Source organism: Paroedura picta, chromosome 5, assembly GCF_049243985.1.
Source record: "Paroedura picta isolate Pp20150507F chromosome 5, Ppicta_v3.0, whole genome shotgun sequence".
NCBI classification, from domain to species: domain Eukaryota; kingdom Metazoa; phylum Chordata; class Lepidosauria; order Squamata; family Gekkonidae; genus Paroedura; species Paroedura picta.
The window spans coordinates 98,395,995-98,416,466 of NC_135373.1; the positions used below are offsets into that span (position 1 = coordinate 98,395,995).

General features: G+C 44.2%; 1 protein-coding gene and 1 long non-coding RNA gene across 2 annotated transcripts in view; one reads left to right on the top strand and one right to left on the bottom strand.

Moving 5' to 3' along the window:
- SHISA8 (shisa family member 8) overlaps positions 1-14,135 on the top strand; it is a 33,098-nt gene extending 18,963 nt beyond the window's left edge. The window contains exons 2-4 of the mRNA XM_077339353.1: positions 5,579-5,706; positions 12,305-12,457; positions 13,756-14,135. Coding sequence (XP_077195468.1) covers positions 5,579-5,706; positions 12,305-12,457; positions 13,756-14,129 — 655 coding nt within the window. The 3' untranslated portion in view covers positions 14,130-14,135. The remainder of the gene's footprint in view (positions 1-5,578; positions 5,707-12,304; positions 12,458-13,755) is intronic.
- On the bottom strand, positions 1,025-10,994 carry LOC143838275 (uncharacterized). Its single transcript, XR_013231318.1, has 3 exons — positions 10,666-10,994; positions 3,009-3,202; positions 1,025-1,507 (listed from the first exon to the last, which is right to left on the bottom strand). It is a non-coding gene; the product is annotated as an uncharacterized LOC143838275 (long non-coding RNA).
- Positions 14,136-20,472: the final 6,337 nt, after the last annotated feature.

Consider the following 20,472-nt stretch of genomic DNA (forward strand, 5'->3'; position numbering starts at 1 on the left):
TACAGCTGAGTAGTGGCAATAGTCCTCCATCTCAGGGAAGAACCTACACTCATCAAGGCAGAACTAGGTGGTGCTGTCCCTCCATCACATTAATGAAAGTTAATTTCCTTCTTGTCTCTTTGTATCTGTCCTAGTATTGCAGGTTGTGTGCAAGTTGGCCAGACAGTTGCCCCAGGGGATGGGCCTGATTGGCCAGTTGAGCAATGTCAATTAGAGAAGCTCCAACTAGCCTAAGAAGACGTTCACAGCATGTGGGAGAGGCACCATGCTAGGGAATAATGCCATTATGTATTTAATACCTCCAGAAAGAGAGCTGGGTTGCACTAAGTGCTATACAAACACAGTACGTAATCGATATGCAGCACCCCAATGATGCAAACAGGAAAAGACAAAGGAATGAGGGCCAATTCAGTGTGTGGACCAGGAGCACAGTAATTGTAGAGAGATGGATATTTTATTTGATACAGCACTTCAGCCAGATGAATTGTTTGGCAATATATAATGGAAAAACACAAGCATTCTCTATAAGCAGAATGAACAAAATTAATTACAGCTCAAAATTTAAAATTGAGAGTTAAAAATTTTGAAATATAGTAATAAGACTCTTCTGCATCACCATTAGTGTAATTTTAACTTTCACGAATGCCATATGCATGAGCACAATATTTGGGGGAGGATAATTGTAGATATATTTTACAATATTTTTATGCTCTCTATCTAGAAAACCTGTTTGGGGAGGCATACGAGTATGTGTTTAAGTAGGATGAAATATTTCACGATCATTGGGCTCATGGTGAAGGGACTACTCAGTGGTTTGGATCCAGACTAGAAATTTCTATGAGGGCAGGCTGAAATGTTCTCTTAAATCCTGTTCCCTGATCTCAAATGGCAGCTCTTTCCACCAAGCTGGGGGCATGGCTGAAAAGGCCAGACATATGTCTTTGGGGTCAGAGATTACCAACAAATTGGCACTTGAAGAACAGATGTTCTCCAGAAGACATTTTGGGAGAGACAGTCCCTCAAATACACAGGACCCAGACTGCATAGGGCTTCAAGGTCAGTAGTGCCAAAACATCAGACCTGGTCTGGAACTCAACCATCAACCAATGTAACTGTTGGAGGACAGATCATACATGCGTCCTCCAAGGGGTCTGCATGAGGACCCAAGCATCAGCTGCAGGTCAGGTAATACATAGAACGAGTTACAGTAATCCCATATGGATCACTGTAGTCAAGTCTTCCAGGACAAGATAGGGCTCTAGTAGCTTCACCTGGCACAGATGGTAGAATGCTGGGTGCCTTTACCTTTTTTCTTCATGGAGACAGAAGCATCAAAGATTACCCCTAGTTCCTAATGGTGTGCAAAGTTGTCAGTTACAGATCATCAAGGCAGGCAGAGTGCTTTTCCTTTCCTGGTCCCTTCTTTCCCAGCCACAGGTCCTACATCTTGGAGGGATGAAGCTTCAGAGGGCTCTTTCAGGGGCACCCAGTCAGGCCCTCCAGACACCTGGCCAACAAAACTGGCTAGAACCATTTACACATCAAAATTAAACTAGACATTTGTCCATGCTTGGATGGAAATAAACTTGCTGAATATGCAGCAATGGCAAAATTAATAACCCATTTGAGAAACAGATCTATTATGAAATTTGAGGAGAGATGGAATGTGCATTATGTGTATTATGCTAGCAGGAGACAAACTTAAAGTGTGATAATCTCATATACTAATGTATTGTAATTTAATAGAAGTAGAATTTAGATCTGTTCAAAATGCAATATCTCAAATACAAATGGATTCTCTAGAGATATATAACGGACTTTCTTTTACATAATGATATATTAATCTATTAAAGGTTCTAATGAATATGTCGAACTGGTGAAAATATGTTATATTGAATACGTAGTAGATGAAATCAGTGTTGTAGTCAAAACAGATTAGTTATAAAGTTTCTAACTTAAAATTTAAATGATGGGTACAATTGTATCTCAACAGAAATAAGAAATATCTTATAGATACTATCTTAAATATTATAATGAAGGGGATGAAAGGAAAAATATTCTGTGTCCTATATATTATTAAGTACTTCATGTATGTCTTTGACAAACCTAATTATGTTGCATAATACTTTTTTCCTTTTTTATCTTTACTGTACCCCCACTGTTTTCTTAAAATTAAAAAGAGGGGAGGAGGGAAATGATCCCTCCCACTCATCTACAAGCATCATCTGAAGTGGTTGTTAGAAACTTACCACTGCTCATTTATCCCCAACACGGCAACCATGGGTACCATAATGCCCACCACTGTTTCTTGGCATCCACTTACTCCCTGAACCTTTGAGGAAAATCTAAAGGTTCTTGGATGGGGGGGGGGGCAGGCTGAGGGAGGATCAGGTCTCTCCCTGCCTTTGGAATGACTAGCAGAATGCTGAGTTCATTGCAGGTAGCTTCAACACAACCATGAATGTCTTCTTGGCTCAGCCATTAGACGCACAGGCTTTGGCAACCTCTCCCTGTAGCTGCCTAGGGAACATGTTCTATTTTCAATAAACTTTTCTCGCTTCATGAATATCAGTTTGCTTTGGAAACTGAAGCAAAACAAAGAGGTTATTGTGATCCCAACAGCAGCCATTTTTGATTATCTGCCCCTGTGGCGGAACCGGCCTGCTTCTGCCTCGCAGGCCCAGTTCCGTCCTCACCCACCCCCTGATCCGGCCGGTTGCCAACTCCAGGTGAGTGGTAAAACGAACTCTCTGGGTTAAATGAACTCGCTGCCACCACCTGGCTAAAGTATAGGTCCGAAGCTGGGGGAGCCAGGACCCCTAGCACTTTGTCTTTGGGGCTTTGGGCTGGTGGTCTTAGGCTGCTGATCATCAGGAAAGGAACCTGCTCTGGGAACTGGGAACTGACTGTAGAGTTTTCTTGTGTGTGTGTGTGTTGTCCTCTGACTAGACAGATATTCAGCCAAGACATAACAATGATGATGAGACTCAGTTAATTCCATTCCTTACCTCAGCCAACCTGTGAATGTATTGGGAGACAGCAAACTCAAATTCTACCTCTTGAATCCAGCAACCCCCACATGGCTTAGTGAAGTCACAGCCCAATCCATACATTCAAATGAGCAAAAGTGTATGCCTCCTTAGGAAGACCTCACAGATACAGCTTCATCCAACCTGACCTTTAACAGGAGCAGGAAACTGTCCTTCAACAAACATAAAATAGTACGGTTGAAAGCTTAACCCACAACCATTAAAAAAAACCATGAAGCAAAGACAGCTCTCTATCATGAGAGTACAGCTATAAGGAGACAGCAAATTAGTAGTAAATTAGTAAACTAGCTAAATCAATGGGGCCCCTTCAGGTTTCACTAGCACACCCCTTGTCTGATGACTGAGGGAGGGAAGGAGGGGGGATCTTGTCATTTTAGTAATTTTTGGATTAATGCTGTTTTAGGGTTGGTTTTTACGGGGATATTTTTACATGTAACCCACCTTAAGTCCCAGGAGGAAGGTGGGCTATAAATTGAATTAATAATAATAGCAAAAAAAGGTAAAGGTAAAGGTATCCCCTGTGCAAGTACCAGGTAATGCCTGACCCTTGGGGTGACGCCCTCTAGCGTTTTCATGGCAGACTCAATACGGGGTGGTTTGCCAGTGCCTTCCCCAGTCATTACCGTTTACCCCCCAACAAGCTGGGTACTCATTTTACCGACCTCGGAAGGATGGAAGGCTGAGTCAACCTTGAGCCGGCTGCTGGGATTGAACTCCAAGCCCCATGGGTAGAGCTTCAGACTGCATGTCTGCTGCCTTACCACTCTGCGCCACAAGAGGCTCTTTAATAGTAGCAATAATAACAACAACAACAACATTGAAGGTTCTGACTTTCAGGACTGCTTCACTCACCATAATAATTTGTGTTGGGGAATGTCTCTTTCCCTAAGGAATCACAGTCCAAGAAGCTAATGCCATTGCCTGAGTTTGCTTCTCTGATAAATGCTATGAAGACCAAGCTATCTGTTGTAACCAAACGCCGGAATAGCACCATTATTAGAGTAAATGCCTTGTCCAAGGAGCTCTTGCGAATGGGGGAGGGCTCCTAGCACTGCAAATGCAAATCTGAAACTTATTACAGATGTTTCTTACATACTCTGCCCCACCCCCTCAGCCAATGCAGTATTCCCTGTGGTCTTCATAGCTATATGCATTCCCATTTTAACACTTGACTATTCTGCACAAGAGCCTCTTGTGGTGCAGAGTGGTAAGGCGGAAGACATGCTATCTGAAGCTCTGCCCATGAGGCTGGGAGTTCAATCCCAGCAGCCGGCTCAAGGTTGACTCAGCCTTCCATCCTTCCGAGGTCGGTAAAATGAGTACCCAGCTTGCTGGGGGGTAAACGGTAATGACTGGGGAAGGCACTGGCAAACCACCCCGTATTGAGTCTGCCATGAAAACGCTGGAGGGCGTCACCCCAAGGGTCAGGCATGACCTGGTGCTTGCACAGGGGATACCTTTACCTTTACCTTTTATTCTGCAACTAACCTGCCTTTAATTTTTAGCAAGAAGAGAAAAGGGCTGTTTTTGATATCTCCAGTTAAAACAGCAGGCTAGCAAAGGTCTCTGCCTGAAAACTTTATGCACATCTGCAGGTCACAGACTTCAGTACTAACACCCACTTAGTCTTTTGGGAGATTCGTCCTGAGAGTGTGTTCACAACAGAGATGGCAGCCTCTTAACCATTGGTCAGTTCAAAGGGGTTGATGCTCAAAGGTCCTTGAACTATCCTAGGTTGAGAATGTTTAGGTCATCATCACAACTTGTTGAGCCAACAACTTTTGTCTAAAACTGTAGACCAAACTGTGAGAGTTAATTCAGGAGGAAGATGAAAACTACATCATGGACACACATAGTAGTACCAGCCCAACTGGCAAACACACATGAAACCTGAACAGATGAGCAAGTATATTCAATCTAAGCATTCCCTTACTATGTTCAACTTTGTAGGATAGCGCTAAAGTGGTAAATTCAAAAGCAGTGGCATGATATCCTGGCTGTATACTGTTGATATACCCACTTTTTCCCCATCTAGGAATGCAATTGTCACTTGGAGTCCTGATAAAATCCCTTTTCCAATTCTGCCCAAGTAGCAAATCCAGCTCAAGGCCAAAATCTGACGATTAAGTGCCTGTCCTGCCTTTGCATGCCAAACGTCTATGTCAGTGTCACAACAGCACAGGCTATGGGGCAAGGAGCTATGACACAAGTCTTCTTTGATATTACAGGCATCATCCAATAAATGCCGCTGGGAAATGTGCTATCCCATTCCACTGATTCTGATGAACATGGAAAGAATCCTATTTTCTTAGCAGCAAGACTTTGTCATCTGAGCATTAAGAAAGTCATCTGAATGCTTCCTCAAGCCCACGTAACAAATGAGCAGCGACTGCGCATGCGTTGTGTTTTAACCTGAATGTCTAGAAATGGGAAGGGACACAAATGGCAAAAAAGTGATGACAGCAATGGAAGGTGGCTGCCATTACTTGCCACGGGGTTGTTTAATTGTCCTTCATATCTCTTTCTAGAACCCTCACCGATCTGCTGAAGCAGCCAGGTCATGGCACATCTGATCTCTTGCCTGATGGCCACATTGGCAGTGTGCAGGTCCAGATTGGCGATGGGCTTTCTCGGGGATCTCCCAGGAATAGCAAAGGTGAGCCCCGCTTTCCTCTGCGCTGAAGACAACAGAGAGGATCTTGGAGACAATTCATAACTCATTTGCTGGAGCAATGCTAATTCTTGAATGGCTACCCACCCCCCCACTAAGGGTTGCCAACCTCCAGGTGGCAACTGGAGATCTTCTGCTATGAAAATTGACCTCCAGACAACCAAGATCAGTTCCCCCTTAAGAAAAAAATGGCTGATTTGGAGGGTGGCCTCTGTGGACCCTGCTGAGGTCCCCTGCCAGGCTCCACCCCAAAAAGCCCAGGCATTTCCCAATCCAGAGGGGGCAACCCTACAGCCATAACAAATAAATGAGAGCATCTGAAAACGCCACTAAGGGCAAAGTGGTATCTTTGAAGGGGCATCAACCAAAAATGCTGCACGTGCTGAAGATTTCCCTGCCACCTGCCTGTTAAGGATGGAGGAGCACTCGTGACAATTAGGATCCTGCTAGGGATGCCAGGTTCCAGGTGGGACCAGGGGATCCCCCAGTTTTATAGCTCATCACCAGACTACAGAGAAAGTCCCCCTGGAGAAAATTGATGCTTTGGAGGATGAGCTCTTCAGCATTGTACTCTGCTGAGGCTCTTGTCCTCCCAGGGCTCTATTCCTCAATCTCCAGGAGTTCCCCAACCTAGACCTGGAAACCCTCTCCCCCTCATCCCTTGCCACTGGCCAGGGTGACCCGGAAACCCCTGGTCCTCTCCACAGCAGTATTGCCCTCAAATGGGATTTGGGCCCCTCGCATGCAAGAATGGGAATTCATGTGCTCCCTCTTGAGATTCCAGAAGAAGTTAGATCAATCGCATTCTGTCAGCCACTGTTTTGCAAAGCTGACATGATGGGAATAGTTTGTCTAAATCAGTGGGATATTTTGAAATATGTTTAAAATGAAACATATATAAATGGGTATAGTTTCCTATGCCCCTTCCATTTCTGCAGCACTTGAGCAGGAGGTTCTGGGATTTCCCTGCAGAGATGCAGCTAGTCATGTTGATGAGTGACCTCTGGCAAGGTCAGTCCCATTGTGACAATAATATCAGCATAGGAGTGGGAAGGGCAGATCTCACACACACACACACACACACACACACAATCTGACTCCAACCCTTTTGTGCCCAAACCTTCCACCTTGCCAGTCAGCAGGGGGGTGGGCAAGGGGCCATCTCTGCTCTATTTTATCCTCTGCAGGATGGGGGGGGGGGAGAGAGAGAGAGATTTGCAGCTGCTTCTCCTGTTTCCTTTGTGCTGTGACTCAGTTCTGCCTTGGGCAGAGAGACTGTGCTGTCTCCTCCTCTCTCGTTTGCCCATGAAGACACTTGTCCCAATTTAAATACAGACTGTCTCTTCTCTCTCCCTCCCCTCCATCACCTTTAAACATTGTTTAACGCAAGTGAGAGCTGATGAGTGTCGCTTGCTTGGGGCCCTGGAGAATGAAAGCAGAGCTGTAAGCACATGGGAACCTTGTGCCACTATTATTATTATTATTATTATTATTATTATTATTATTATTATTATTATTATTATTATTTTATTTTATTTTATTTTATTTTATTTTATTTTATTTTATTTTATTTTATTTTATTTTATTTTATTTTATTTTATTTTATTTTATTTTATTTTATTTATTTATTTATTTATTTACTTCTAATGCACTAGTGCCCCAAACTCCTAATTGGGGCTGGGAGAGCTTATTGCAAAGGCACACGCCTTGACTCTAGAAGGTTTACTGTCTGCAGAGATTGACAGGGGGGGGCAGGGGAAGAGCTAAAACAGAGCTTCATAACTGGGTAAAGCACTGGCTTCTTAGGCACACTTTCCTCCTCTTTTCTAAATGCAATGGCAAGTTTCTATGTGGACAGGATGCTGAAATGTGTTTGCCTGTCCATCTGACCATCTGGTCATACAGATGCTCAAGACAGATGACAAAACAAAAGAACAGCAATAAATCTAAAACAAAGCATCGCAACTTTTTACAATTGAAGTCACACTAGGCATAGCATTTGAGAAACAGTCACAGATAAAAAGGTCCTCACAAACAGCAATCTCCCTCACTTTCCAAAAGCTTTTATACAATAAGAAAAATTTTTCGTTGTTTCCAGAAACTGAGAATTACCCACTATTAGCAGCTTTGGCTTATTCAACAGTCCGTCCTTACCCTCAAGGACCAGCTTAGGACCTTTTTCCCTTCACTGATTCCTGTAAACTAGTATATAGATGGCCTGAGGCTGCTTCCACAGGGTTTTCTTCTTCACCTTGATTGCCAGACTGGAGTGCCTTTTTAAAAAGTTGCCATGACATCATGCTGTAATTGGCCAGTCTGCATTTACTTTGTTTTTTTCTTTATGGATCCTGCTAAATTCAGATCGATTTGAACTCAGGTCTTCCTCTATTCCCCCGCCCCCCAACTGTTCTGCACTCAATTGGGAAGTGAAGGGGAGGCGAGCGGGGAGGGAAGGGGAGGGGAGCCAAGCACAGTCACTTTAAGACAAGCCTTGCAACTGGGAACCATTGTCTTTGAACTGACACCCTGGCCAATCAGGGAGGACTGCTTTGCTACAGCATTGGAAGGATGAGGCAGTAAGTTAATTTGCAAAAAAGCAGAGATCTGCACATTTACTCATGGCAGTTTTTGAACTATTGAGGCTTATATCCACTCCAGAATATTGTGGGGAAAAGATAGGGTCACCATGAATCAATCATGCATATATGCAGAGGGAAAATTTAAAGCACCCAAAACCAAAATGGAAATCGAATTCAGTGTAGACTGCAGGAATTTAGTTGATCTGGGAGTGGGTAAAAAGCCCCATGCACCCAGGTTTCTCCCATCTGCAATACACTGATTCCCAAACTTGCTCTTTTCTGATCTTTGTGGAAAGAATGTTGTTCAGGTACATTTGTACATTGGTATATAAATCTTTGCCCTGAGAAGATCCTGCCCATATCTGCCATTTCCCTGCTATCAGCTGTTCATCGGTGCCATTTCCCCAATGATTCCCCCCTACCATGCTGAAGGGTTTATTCAGGATATTTTCAGGACTTAAAAGAATCCCTAATTGCAATAACACTATATAACATCTATTGCTACATCTACCTTGAATCTTTAAAGAACTGTTAGAGCAGTATATTGCATGTCTGAAGAACAAAAAAAAGATGTGGGCAGTTGCCACAGCAGCCATGAGAGCAATATAGAGTTGATAATGAGCAGGTGTGAAGGGGAAACTCGGGGGGGGGGGGTTCAAGTGTACAGAAATCTCCCACATGGGGAAGCTCCATTGCCAATTAGCATGACTCTGCGTTTTCAGTGTCTATGAAAGCAATGCAGAGAATCCTCATCATGTGGAAGCAGCTTGAGTCTTTGCATGTTCTTCTCTAGCCACTTCCTGTAGATCTTGAGAAGCACAGGGGTCACAAATGAACTTTGTGGAGCTCACAGGACAAGTCTCATAGTACAGAGCAGTGCTGGTTACTAGTCGGCATTGGGTGGGGCACTTTTTCTTTTTGAGCAATCTGGGTCCAAGATGGTGGTAACAGCAGCAGCCCCTACTCCAGTCAATGGGGGGGGGGGGAGATGCAGATGTTGTCAATGACTCCCCTTTCAACAACCATTGTCATATGCCTGTTGTCCCATTATGGTATGTTCAAAGCACACTATTTGAACAATAATATTTTGGTATTTCTCTGGCATATAATGAATTTTAAAATTTTGTTTTCTTGCTAATTGTGGTCATGATCTTTGTAGGGAAGAGTTTACCCTCCATCACATACTTGACAGAAATGGTGGGTTATATGGATGGAAATGCCAGAGACTGGGTGGCAAGAATTTGCAAGAAAAGCAAGTGGCAGAAGGCTGGTGGAGATCTTACTCTACACATGCCCAAACCACACTGTAGCCTACAGACATGCGCAACACTCCTCAGAATCCTCCCTGGAGGGACACCACAACAATCCAAGTCATCGAGCCATGCTTAAGAGCACAGTCGCTCAGGGGCTTCCCTTTCCCAACCAGCAATGCCTCCAGTCTCCCTCTCCTCACACTGAACACAACAGGCACAAGCCTGGTGCTCAGTTTGCCCCTTCACTGAGGACAGGTGGAAGGTCCGTTTCAAGGAACTGTTCCTAAAGGCATGTTTATGCTACTGAGTCATATCAGGTTCATCCGTCATGTATTCTGTAAAGTGGTATTAGAGTTGCTACCAGCAAGATGCGGAAGTAGTCTAAGGTGGGATGCAGGGTTTTCATGACAATTACAAAGGATTTGTTTTTCCCAGATCTCCATGCCAGCTGCATGGATGAAGTGCTATCTCCTGCCAACGTACCTGCCACAGATTGTCCCTCTGTGACTTTCAGCTTGCTGATGTTTCTCCTAATCCAGTTTGGTGTAGTGCGGACTTCTAATCTGGCATGCCAGGTTTGATTTTGCACTCCCCCACATACAACCAGCTGGGTGACCTTAGGCTCACCATGGCATTGATCAAGCTGTTCTGACCGAGCAGTGATATCAGGGCTCTCTCAGCCTCACCCACCCCACAGGGTGTCTGTTGTGGGGAGAGGAATGGGAAGGCGACTGTAAGCCGCTTTGAGACTCTTTTGGATAGAGAAAAGTTGCCTATAAGAATGAACTCTTCTTCTTCTTCTAATCCTCCATTCCTTCTGCTCAGTAGCAGTCTTTGATGTAACGCTGCTTGCTGACCCTTCTCCCAACTACAATACTGCCATTTTGAAACTGACCATAAATGATAAAAAACAAAATGCCTCTAAACATATAAATGCCCTTCTTGGGGAAAGTAGACTATTTGTTTTTATCAAGGTGGGACCGAGCTTCTTTGACAGAGTGACCAGTAGGGTATAAGATATAAACAGTTGAGAACCACTGCTCTAAAATTAGGGGAAGGGGCATATCTTTTAATGAGCCCAGGCTTTAATCAGAAAACAGAGTTGCACTTACTTGTAAGTGTTGCTCATTGAGAATATTCCATGCAGGCAGAGGTGGGACAACACAGGTGCCTCAAAGGTCAAGTAGCCATTGCAGAGAGCCTAAGAAATGTGGCTGATGACATATGAGTGTTATTCTAGAAGAAAAAACATACCTGCTATTTAGAAACCACTAAGATCCAAACCCAATAAATATAACTCAACAGCCAAATAATCATAACAGACAAAACATCCCTGTTGTTAATCAGAGGACGAAACCAAACATGTTTCAACATCTTCAACGGCACAGAAAGTTGCATCTTGATCTTTTGGTATATTGGTTAGGCAGTAATGTTGTAACACATTTGGTCTCTTGTCCCATGACTGACTATAGGAGTGTGGCAATCTAAAGGGCTGAGACAAATAAACAAAACAAAAAAAACAGTATGGTTTCGAATGCTGTGCATATAAAAGAGTAGGATAAATATTGAATTATACATTGGAAAGTGTTAAAATGTCATTTAAAAGCCACATTCTTATGGTTCTCCATATAAGTGCCCATGCATAATATACAGATGAATGTCCAAACATATAAATACAGGTTTAAAGGTACAATTTTTATCCTAATACAAGAACCAAGCACTTTTGAACTAAAAGCCTCCCTCAGTGGTAAAGTTCAAACTGAGCACTCCACACAATAATAAACAGATATACATATAACACATCATATGCACAATGGACCTAAAACTCTTCAGATAACAAGTGGATCTTACTCACAATATCATGTTCACCCGTAGAGTAAATCTGCTGGTTTTCTGCATACCTGGACACTCCATTTGAGCTTGGAGTATTATAAAAGAAGAAGTAGAAGTATACCCCACTTTTCACTACCCAAAGAAGTCTCAAAGTGGCTTGCAATCACCTTCCCTTCATCTCCCCACCAAGACACCCTGTGAGATAGGGGCTGAAAGAGCTCTGAGAGAAACTGCTCTGTACGAACAGCTGAAACAGAACTGTGACTAGCTCAAGGTCACCCAGCTGGCTGCATGTAGAGGAGTGGAGAATAAAACCCAGTTTGCCAGATTAGAAGCTACCCCTCTTAACCACAATACCACAATGACTCTCAGCAATCTTGTGGATCGGGCCTAAGCAGATTCACGGGCATATGAAATATTGCATATTTAGGAGAGTTGCCTGTTTCAAATCTTAAACTTATTCCACGGGTTACTTCTACTGAGGAAGGCTTTTAGCCTTTTTTGTTTTTAAATGACATTTTCAACACTTTCTAATGTATAATTTTAAAAGCATTCTTTATGTTAGCCCTGTGTTCTTCATCATATTCTTTTTTTCTTTTTCTTTTTCTTTTGTCTCAACCTTCTGGGTTACCTGTCTTGTACAGGGTTCTTTGCTTTTCCTCTTTTTGTGTTGCACTTGAGTACAGGAATGTTCCAGATGTTATGACTATTTTGGGATATTTTTGCCATGTTTTATTTGAGTTGAATCTTAATGGGTTTCTGATTTCTAATTGGTTTCTTTTCTTTCAGCATTTTTTCATTTCCTTGGCCTTTTTCTTGTTGCTTTGTTTTGCTTTTGGGGGCTGGTTGCCAGTTCAAAATCTCCCCTTCTTTCTATGCTTTCTTAATTCTGTTCCTGCTTCCTCTTTATGCTTTCAGACAAGAATCATCTGAACAATGCTATGATTAATCCTGCTACTGCCCCACAGATTGGACTGCCGAATCCGCACAACAACTGGTTGCAAATGGCCAGCAGCACGATGCCGCACAAGGCCCCCGACTATGCCAAGTATGCGACGCTCAAGGCTGTCGGTAGGTGCCACTAGACCGGATGCCGTCCTATGCTCTTGGATTGCACCAAAGGCTCACATGCCTCAAAATTCTCTGCTCCCTTCCCCCACATACCCCTTTCTGGCACAAAACATGACGTCATCCCATTGTTGCTAACCTCCCACTCTGCTGAGTAGTAGGTATTATGATTTCACTAATCCCACAGGGGTAGGGAGAAAGTGGGAAGGAAATGGGACAGCACTGATTATAAGAATGGGGGACACAGCCAGAAGGGGTAAAGATGCAGGTGTTTGGGAAGGAATAAGGCACAAATGGAGGGCACCGTAGTTTGCCTCTTCCCACGGGGGGGCTGAGTACACAACTGGCTATAAAAATAACCTTTGCATGGATAAGTTGCCCTTTAACACATATTACTCATCACCCTTTTACGCACTATGGGAGTGGATTTTTCCACAGTTGTTTCAAAGAGAATGACATTTTGCATTTAAAAGAATTCAATGACAGGTTACTGACACAGGGCTCAGCTGTAGCTGAATAGATGGAGGCCCACATTATCTAGTTTATGGTCATCAGGAGAAGTATACCTTTAAAGCAACCTTAAGGGCTGTTCTTTATCTTTCTACAACCAGAAGGCTTTGTATTATGTCAGGGAGCCATATTTTCATTACACTTACGTGTGATTCAGCAAAAGAAGATAAGACCCTTGCTGGATCAGACCCACTTAGTCCAGCAACAGGGCACAGCAGCTGAGGCCTTCCCCTGGTGTTGCCTCGTGGCTCCTGGTATTCCGAGGTTTATTGACTCTGCCTGTGGAGATTCTGTGTAGTCGCCACTGATGGATCTGTCCTCCCAGCATTTATACTTATGGCTCTCGCTACATCCTCTGGTAGCCAGTTTCACATTTTAGTCATTCCTTGTGCAAAGATATACACAGAAGAGGAAGGGCGGGGATGCTGTTGCTGGCCCCATTATCGTGTTCACTGCTCTTTGCATTTAGTGTCTCACCCATGCAGAGGTCTACCCACATCCAACTCCACATGCAAAGGACGTGCAAGTTGTGCTCAGGAAAAAATGAAGACAAGGCACAATAGAAGACCTTCCTCGTCCTTTTCTCTGTTCTCCATTATATAAGCAATTTGGGGGATCATCCTTAATCTGTTCTCCATTATATAAACAGTTTGGGGGATCATCCTTAATTGGGTATCTTTGACATAATTGAGAAAATCAAGTGTCCTGTTAGCAGGTGGGAGAAACTGCCTGAGTTTCACTATCTGTAGCAGCATATCATATTCTGCCCCGTTTCCCATATTCCCTTCTAGAAAGTGCTCCTGAAGAATTCTACAAGCACTTCCCCATGGTGGACATGCCACCCTCAGGGACTCTGTCCTTCCCGCCCTTGACACTGCGCCAGAAAGACATCCCACCCCTCCAAGACGGCTGCGCGATGATCGGCTTGGCAACACCGGGGCAGAAGGCCAAAGTGATGAAAACCAACACCCACACTCTAGCAGGCAGCCCAGCCTTCAAAAACGGCTGGGAGCACAGCCATCCTGACCACCGTCGACAGGCCTACACCACCAAGCGTCAGTTCAGCACCGAGAAGCTGCCTGAGGTATTCGGCCAGACACCCACCCACTACGGCCAGCAACAACGATCCTTTCCCACCAACAGCAAGACTGAGGTCACTGTCTAGAACAGAGATGCTTTTGGTTCTTGTATTTTCCCCATTACTTTGAAATATTCTAGCAGCCTGGGAGGTGGGGACATTCTTGCCAAACTAGAACACCTGTTGTTGACATATCAGAGTAATTCCCCACTGGCCCTGCTAGGTTTTGTGAGAGGGCAAGGGGAAGTGTAAAGAAAGAAGAGTGGCCAGCAGTACTACTGAGCCATCTGTGGCTCCCGCCAGAACTTTTCGACTTGGTGAAGCCCTCTGTTTTCTGTGTCCTGACAGAACCTGGTCAGCATGCATGGTAAAACCGGCATGCATGTCGCTCTGTGATTTGATGCACGCCCGCTGTTTCCCGTTCACCTCTTCATTATATCACATATTCAGACCCAAATGGTCAGTGACAACAAGAAACCTAAGGGACCCCCATGGTTGCAATAATAGGAGAAATAAATATGTTTTTGCCCTGCCCTGCCATCCCAGGAAGGAGGACCAGCAGTGCTGAGACACAGGACAGGACAAACTCTTGCAATAATTAACCAACCACAACATTGTGTTTGCATATTTGCCTAGTATTACATTCCTTCTTTATTGTGCTTAAGTACATGCAAAAAAAAAAAGTGGCCAGAGGGGGAATAACCTAACACTCAAAGTAGAACCACAGTGTACAACAAAGAGTTGTCAAGGGCTGGAAGAAAACTATAACAGTTTCCTTCATTTTTTGCTTGATTCTTGTCCTTCTCCTGCAGACGTTCTGGTTTAAGGCCCATTTGTTATTGTGTCTTCTTGCATACAAATATTCTGTGCCGCTGGCATGTTTGTCTTCCTCTGGTCACCGAGCACTGAGAGAAAGTTTGAACATTGTTCCATAGGGATGCTTCCCTCAAGTGTGAAAAGGCTTGTGCTTAATGCCTGGCATGAAGACCCTGGAGGACTGCCTTTGTTGGTGAGGGGGGGGGGAGAATATAAATTGGATTTGTACATCTCATTTGTTACCTACTCCATGGAGGCTTCTTGTAATAACTTGAGCTACAAGTTGAAAAGCCAACTTAATACAGAATTGGTCTAATATCAAAGTATCCAGTGTGTATTTGTATGTGAGGATAAATCAGCAAAAGATCATTATATAGAGGGAAATAGGCACACTGGCTCTTCATTAGCTCTCTGGTGATCTGTCTCTCTTTTGAAGCTTTGTTCAAAAGCAGCTAGGAACTGAGACAGCATGCCGTCATCATGGTTAAGAGCTGAGGATTCCAGTCTGGAGAACCCGGACTGCCTCCACAGGAAGCCTGCTGGGTGACCTTGGCCCGGTCACAGTTCTCTCTCAGCCCCACCTACCTCACAGAGTGCCCGACTGTTGTGGGGAGAGGAAGGGAAGGCGATTGTAAACTGCTTTGAGACTCCTGAAGGTAGAGAAAAGCTGGGTATAAATATTGGGTCAAATGTTAAAAAAATAATCAATTGTCTTGGAAGAACAGAAGCTTTATGCGGTATCCTCAGTCCTCCATGTTTTCCTGTTAAGGGAAATACACTGTTCTAACAAATTACAAAGATGTAACAATTAGAGAAGCCATAGTTTGGGGGGAAGGGAATAATTAAAATCCAGAAACAGCATTTGAAGGGTTAAGCCTCCCCTCTCCAATGCTATGACCCTGATCTGATTCATCCCACACAGCAGATTTAGACTTTGGAGATCCTGATCATGGATCTCTTGTATAGGATTTTAGTTTAGACTTTCTTTTATATCAGTCCTTTCAACAGCATAAAACCCCTGCATTAGCAAGTTTGGACCAAAGCTCAGTTGATGGAAGGAACAGTTTGGTGCAGTGCGAATAACCTCTCAAGAGAACAGGGATCAAGGTAGGATTATCAATTTGGGTTTCAGAAATTACTGAAGTTTTGGGATGCTGCTTGGAGAGAGTAGAGTTTGAGGATTGGTGGGACCTTAGCAAGGTATAATGTCAGGGCTGTTCCGCACACAATAAATTTGGCGTGATACTTACCCATTGAAGACGCTATATTCCAGGCACTCTGCATGACATCCCCCAAAAGTGGATTCACCAACCTAAAAAGTGCTTTTCCCCAGCGGACAACCAGCGCACTACACAGCAAAGAAATATATGGAGGCAAAGAAGCGCTATCTTCGCCTCCAATGTCCCTCACACAGGCCTCCCTCTCCCTTCTCCCAGGGATGGGATTTTTTTTAAGTGAACTGCCTGGAGCAACAAGCCTGCAGGCAAAGCCAAAAAAAGCATGCAGGCAAAGCTAAAAATATTTTTTCCCAGAGTTGTCACACAAAGCATGTTTCTCTAAAGTTCCTCTCCAAAATCAGGAATGAGATTAATTTTTAAATAAAGACTCGTGATTCCATAAGGGGTGGCATTATAAAAAGCACTATGCACATAGGTGTTTAAATGGAGAACTATTAATTTAAAAAAATGGCAGGCATTGCAGGACCTTTAAAAAAAGGAGAAAGAGACTGGCTGCCTGGCTTGATTGACAGGCGAAGAGAGTCATGGATAAATCATGCTGCTCTCTTCCACCATTTCCAGCAGCGCTTGTAGAGGGTAAGAAATGGGAAAAGGCGGCAGACTACAGCGAGATGGCAAGGAGGTAAGGAATAGCCAGAAGTGCGATAATATTTAGCGCTATGCCATTCAGTGGGCATAATACTATTTTTTACAATGTGTGCAAATGTCCCCAGAGTCCACCCTCCAATGCAACCATTTTCTCCAGGGAAATTGATTTCTGTAATCTGGAAAGCAGTTGTAATACTAGATCTCCAGGCCTTACTTGGAAGTTGGCAACCATAGATCAGGGCCCCACAAGAATCTTACAGTAGCGTGTAAAAATTGGCTTAAAGGCAGTGTAAATTCCTAATTCCGTCTGATCAGTCATAACTGCTATTGCAGTTACAGTTTTCCAAAATTGAGAGGCAGCAAAAGGATTTTGCCTTCACAAAAAACACTGGCACGATCAGAAGAGAAACAAAGAACTTGTGCAGATGCCCAGAGCAGGTTGGCCTCATTCTAGCATCTTAGGCAGAGAATCCCACAGGAGTATTAATCTTTAATAGCAGAACAGGAACAGGCCCTCCAAACAAAAACTCTCTGCCAACCTGATTTTGCTTCTAGAAAAGAGTGTGTGGGAGGAAGGAGAGGGGAGAAGGGTGGGGCAACAGGCCAATTTGAAGACAGTTCAGTTCCAGAAGCGCGGAGCAGAGATTCCTCCCCCTTCCGTGGAAATGCATCCATAGGGCGGGGAGAGGGGGGGTCACAAGTCTCACTGGGCCGACACACCAGCTTTCATTCTCCTCAGATTTTGTAGGTTGGGTGAACTAATTGGAGGTAAGCAGCGAGCATTCTACTTTGTTTATTACTCATTTAATTGGCCCATGCTGCAAATGAGTAGCAATACCTCGTCACAGAGTTCAAGTCAATGAGCTAAACCCTTACTGCACTGGGAAGATGGGGGCAGATGAAGGAACCTTCTAGGATTACAACGAGTTTCTCTGCAATATGCAGCTAAACATACCTACCAATGGTTAGTATAGTCTCTAAAACACATCCATAACACTGAGCCATATGGAAGGGCAACATAAAAATCCAATCTAATAATAAAAATGTTTTCTTCACTAAACCATCTCTTGGTGCCCTTTAGATTGACTTCTCACAAACTGTTCCTCCTTCTGGGCTCTCCTACTTCCATTTTTCTTCTACTGTTGTTTGGATGCGCCTTGCTTTAAAACATGCTTACATGCACACTAATCCCGAGAGAATTTCTCGAAAAAGGGAAAACAGAAGCCCGTTATTGATTGTGCTCTCTTTGGATGGTGTGAGCTCTCAACTTGACAGTTTAAAAGAATTCCTTCAGACTTTCGTTTTGGGGATTTTGGGCTTAGGAGCAAATATTCCATGCTCAGTACGTGTGTATAGTTTAAACCAGGGGTAGTCAACCTGTGGTCCTCCAGATGTTCATGGACTACAATTCCCATGAGCCCCTGCCAGCAAATGCTGGCAGGGGCTCATGGGAATTGTAGTCCACGAACATCTGGAGGACCACAGGTTGACTACTCCTGGTTTAAACGGTTCAAAGAACACTGAAAATGAAGGCTTGCATCAAGGGCTATTAGCACAGGTGGAGAGATGCAGCTTTAGAAATATCCCACCTCCAAAGAAAGCCCTAGTTGAGGATTTTTAGGGCACATATTGATGATTCCAGTTCAAGTGTTCTGAAAATCTAAATTAACCTCTGCAAAGCGCACCAGTTGGGGGGGGGGGGGGCTAAAACTTTGCACAGCTGCTATTGCCCTCTGCTGGCCGCTAGGAAAATAAAATGCAAACAGTATGCAAATTGATTTTTATTTCTTGACTTTATTTATAGCCCACCTTAGTCCATACCCCAGTGCAGGGTAAATCAATGCAATCAGTAAAGGCTTACAGAAACCTGGAAAAAGGCATTAAAGTACACAGCAGTGTATAAAATGGGATTACAGAAAATGGTATTACATAAGGACAAAGCAACAGAAGTAGGATAATACATAAAGCAAAAAGATATGCATAGTATATACAGTTCACAGTCCCCTTTTAAAAGCGCCTTTGTCATATTATAGCCTTATTATCCTTCATACAAATGCCTTTCAGAACAATTCCACTTTACATAGTTCACAGAAAGGAGTGTGGGAGGCTTCCTGTCTATCTCAGGTAGGCCATTCCTCAAGGCAGAGGCCAAAACACAGAATGCACATGCCCAGGAGGCAGGTGTTGATCTTACCCACTAAAGGGATGGCACCCACAGAAGGCCCTGCTCTTTGCATCTGAACATGGGCATTTTACTATCGCCATTTTACTGTTGTATGCTTACTGTTAGCTTGAATACTTTGGTGCCTAAATTATTCCCTTTAAATACAGCTTTCTCATTTTCCCGCACTCTGCTTGGAGTCTCAGTATTCTGGGAAAGAAGAAACACAAGACTCAAATAGTGACTGTATGTGGTCATTTGTGAATAGAAGAAAGAATGAAATTTGGACTTACCTGTGATTTCTTCTCCACAGCAATGCTGGAGCAGAGGAAGTCTTGACTTATACTTCTGCTTGATCAACAGGCAGGGTCCTTGCAGCATTCCCACACAAAAAGGGCAATTTACAGACCATATCCAGCTGCCAGACCATGAATGGATGATGTTTGGGTCACTTTCTACCAATGATAGACCTGAAGTGAGCCTTCCTCTTAGGACCCAGAAGAGGCAAATTCTAAAATCTTTTTAAAACCTCACAGGCCTTTTCTGCGGTGACTAAAAATTTTGCAGCAGCACCCATAAAGCTCTGAGGAATCTCTTTACTTTTACATTAAAACCTCCTGATTCAGGTGCAGTGCCAAATGTGCTCCCTATGTGCCACGCAAACCCCAAGAAGGCGCAATTTCCCCCCCCCCTCCTCTGGGAGGAAATTTGCACTAACCTAAAGTGGAAACTCAAAAGTTACACTGGCTCCCTCTACCGTTTCCTGCCTCAAAATGATGATGTTTGAGATCCGACCAATACTGTGTCTCTGCCTGCTCTCCTGCACTCCCCACTGTATTTTTTTAAAAGTTGAACATGATTACAACATAGTTCGAAAGTAACACAATCATGACACCCTGCCTCCCCATCTCCCCCTCCAGCAAAATTAAACATTCAACAGGATATTCTTTGTCACCTTCTTGAAGGGAAATGGAGCCATGGTCAGTTTCAGGCAGGGAAGCTATGAACATTAATTTCATCCAGCAGCCTCCTGCAGCTTTCCCCGAGTACAGGGGGGGGGAAGCTTCAGTGGTCCCCAACCTTTTTATCACCGAGGACCGGTCAACACTTGACAATTTTACTGAGGCCCGGGGGTAGTCTTTTGCCAAGGGACATCGCCGCTGCCACCTGAGCCCCTGCTCCACTTGCTTTCAGGCCGACGCCCCTGATTTCCCGCCAGCCGCTGGGGGGCACTGCCAGCAGCAGCTGTGCAGGGCCATGCCGAGGGGAAGTCCCAGTCATGGTGGCTGCTGGAGAGCACCAAAAGTGAGCGGCAGAGAGGCAGGACAGCCCGAGGCAGCAGCCGGGGAGGAGAACGAGGAGGAGCCGCAGCCCAGTACCAACTGATCTACAGACCGGTCCTGGTCCCCGGTCCAGGGGTTGGGGACCACTGCTTTACAACACAGGAGTGTCCTAACGTAATGACTAGGTTTGAAAAGAAACAGTAACATGCTGTGTATGGGGGCAAGGGGGGGGGAGGAAATTGACAAGACAGGATGCTTGCCTAAGTGGTACAAGCAGGCATTTTTCCCAAACTGTCTTTTTAATTTGCATTGCTCCTGAGAAGGTTTGGAGGGGTGGGGGGAAT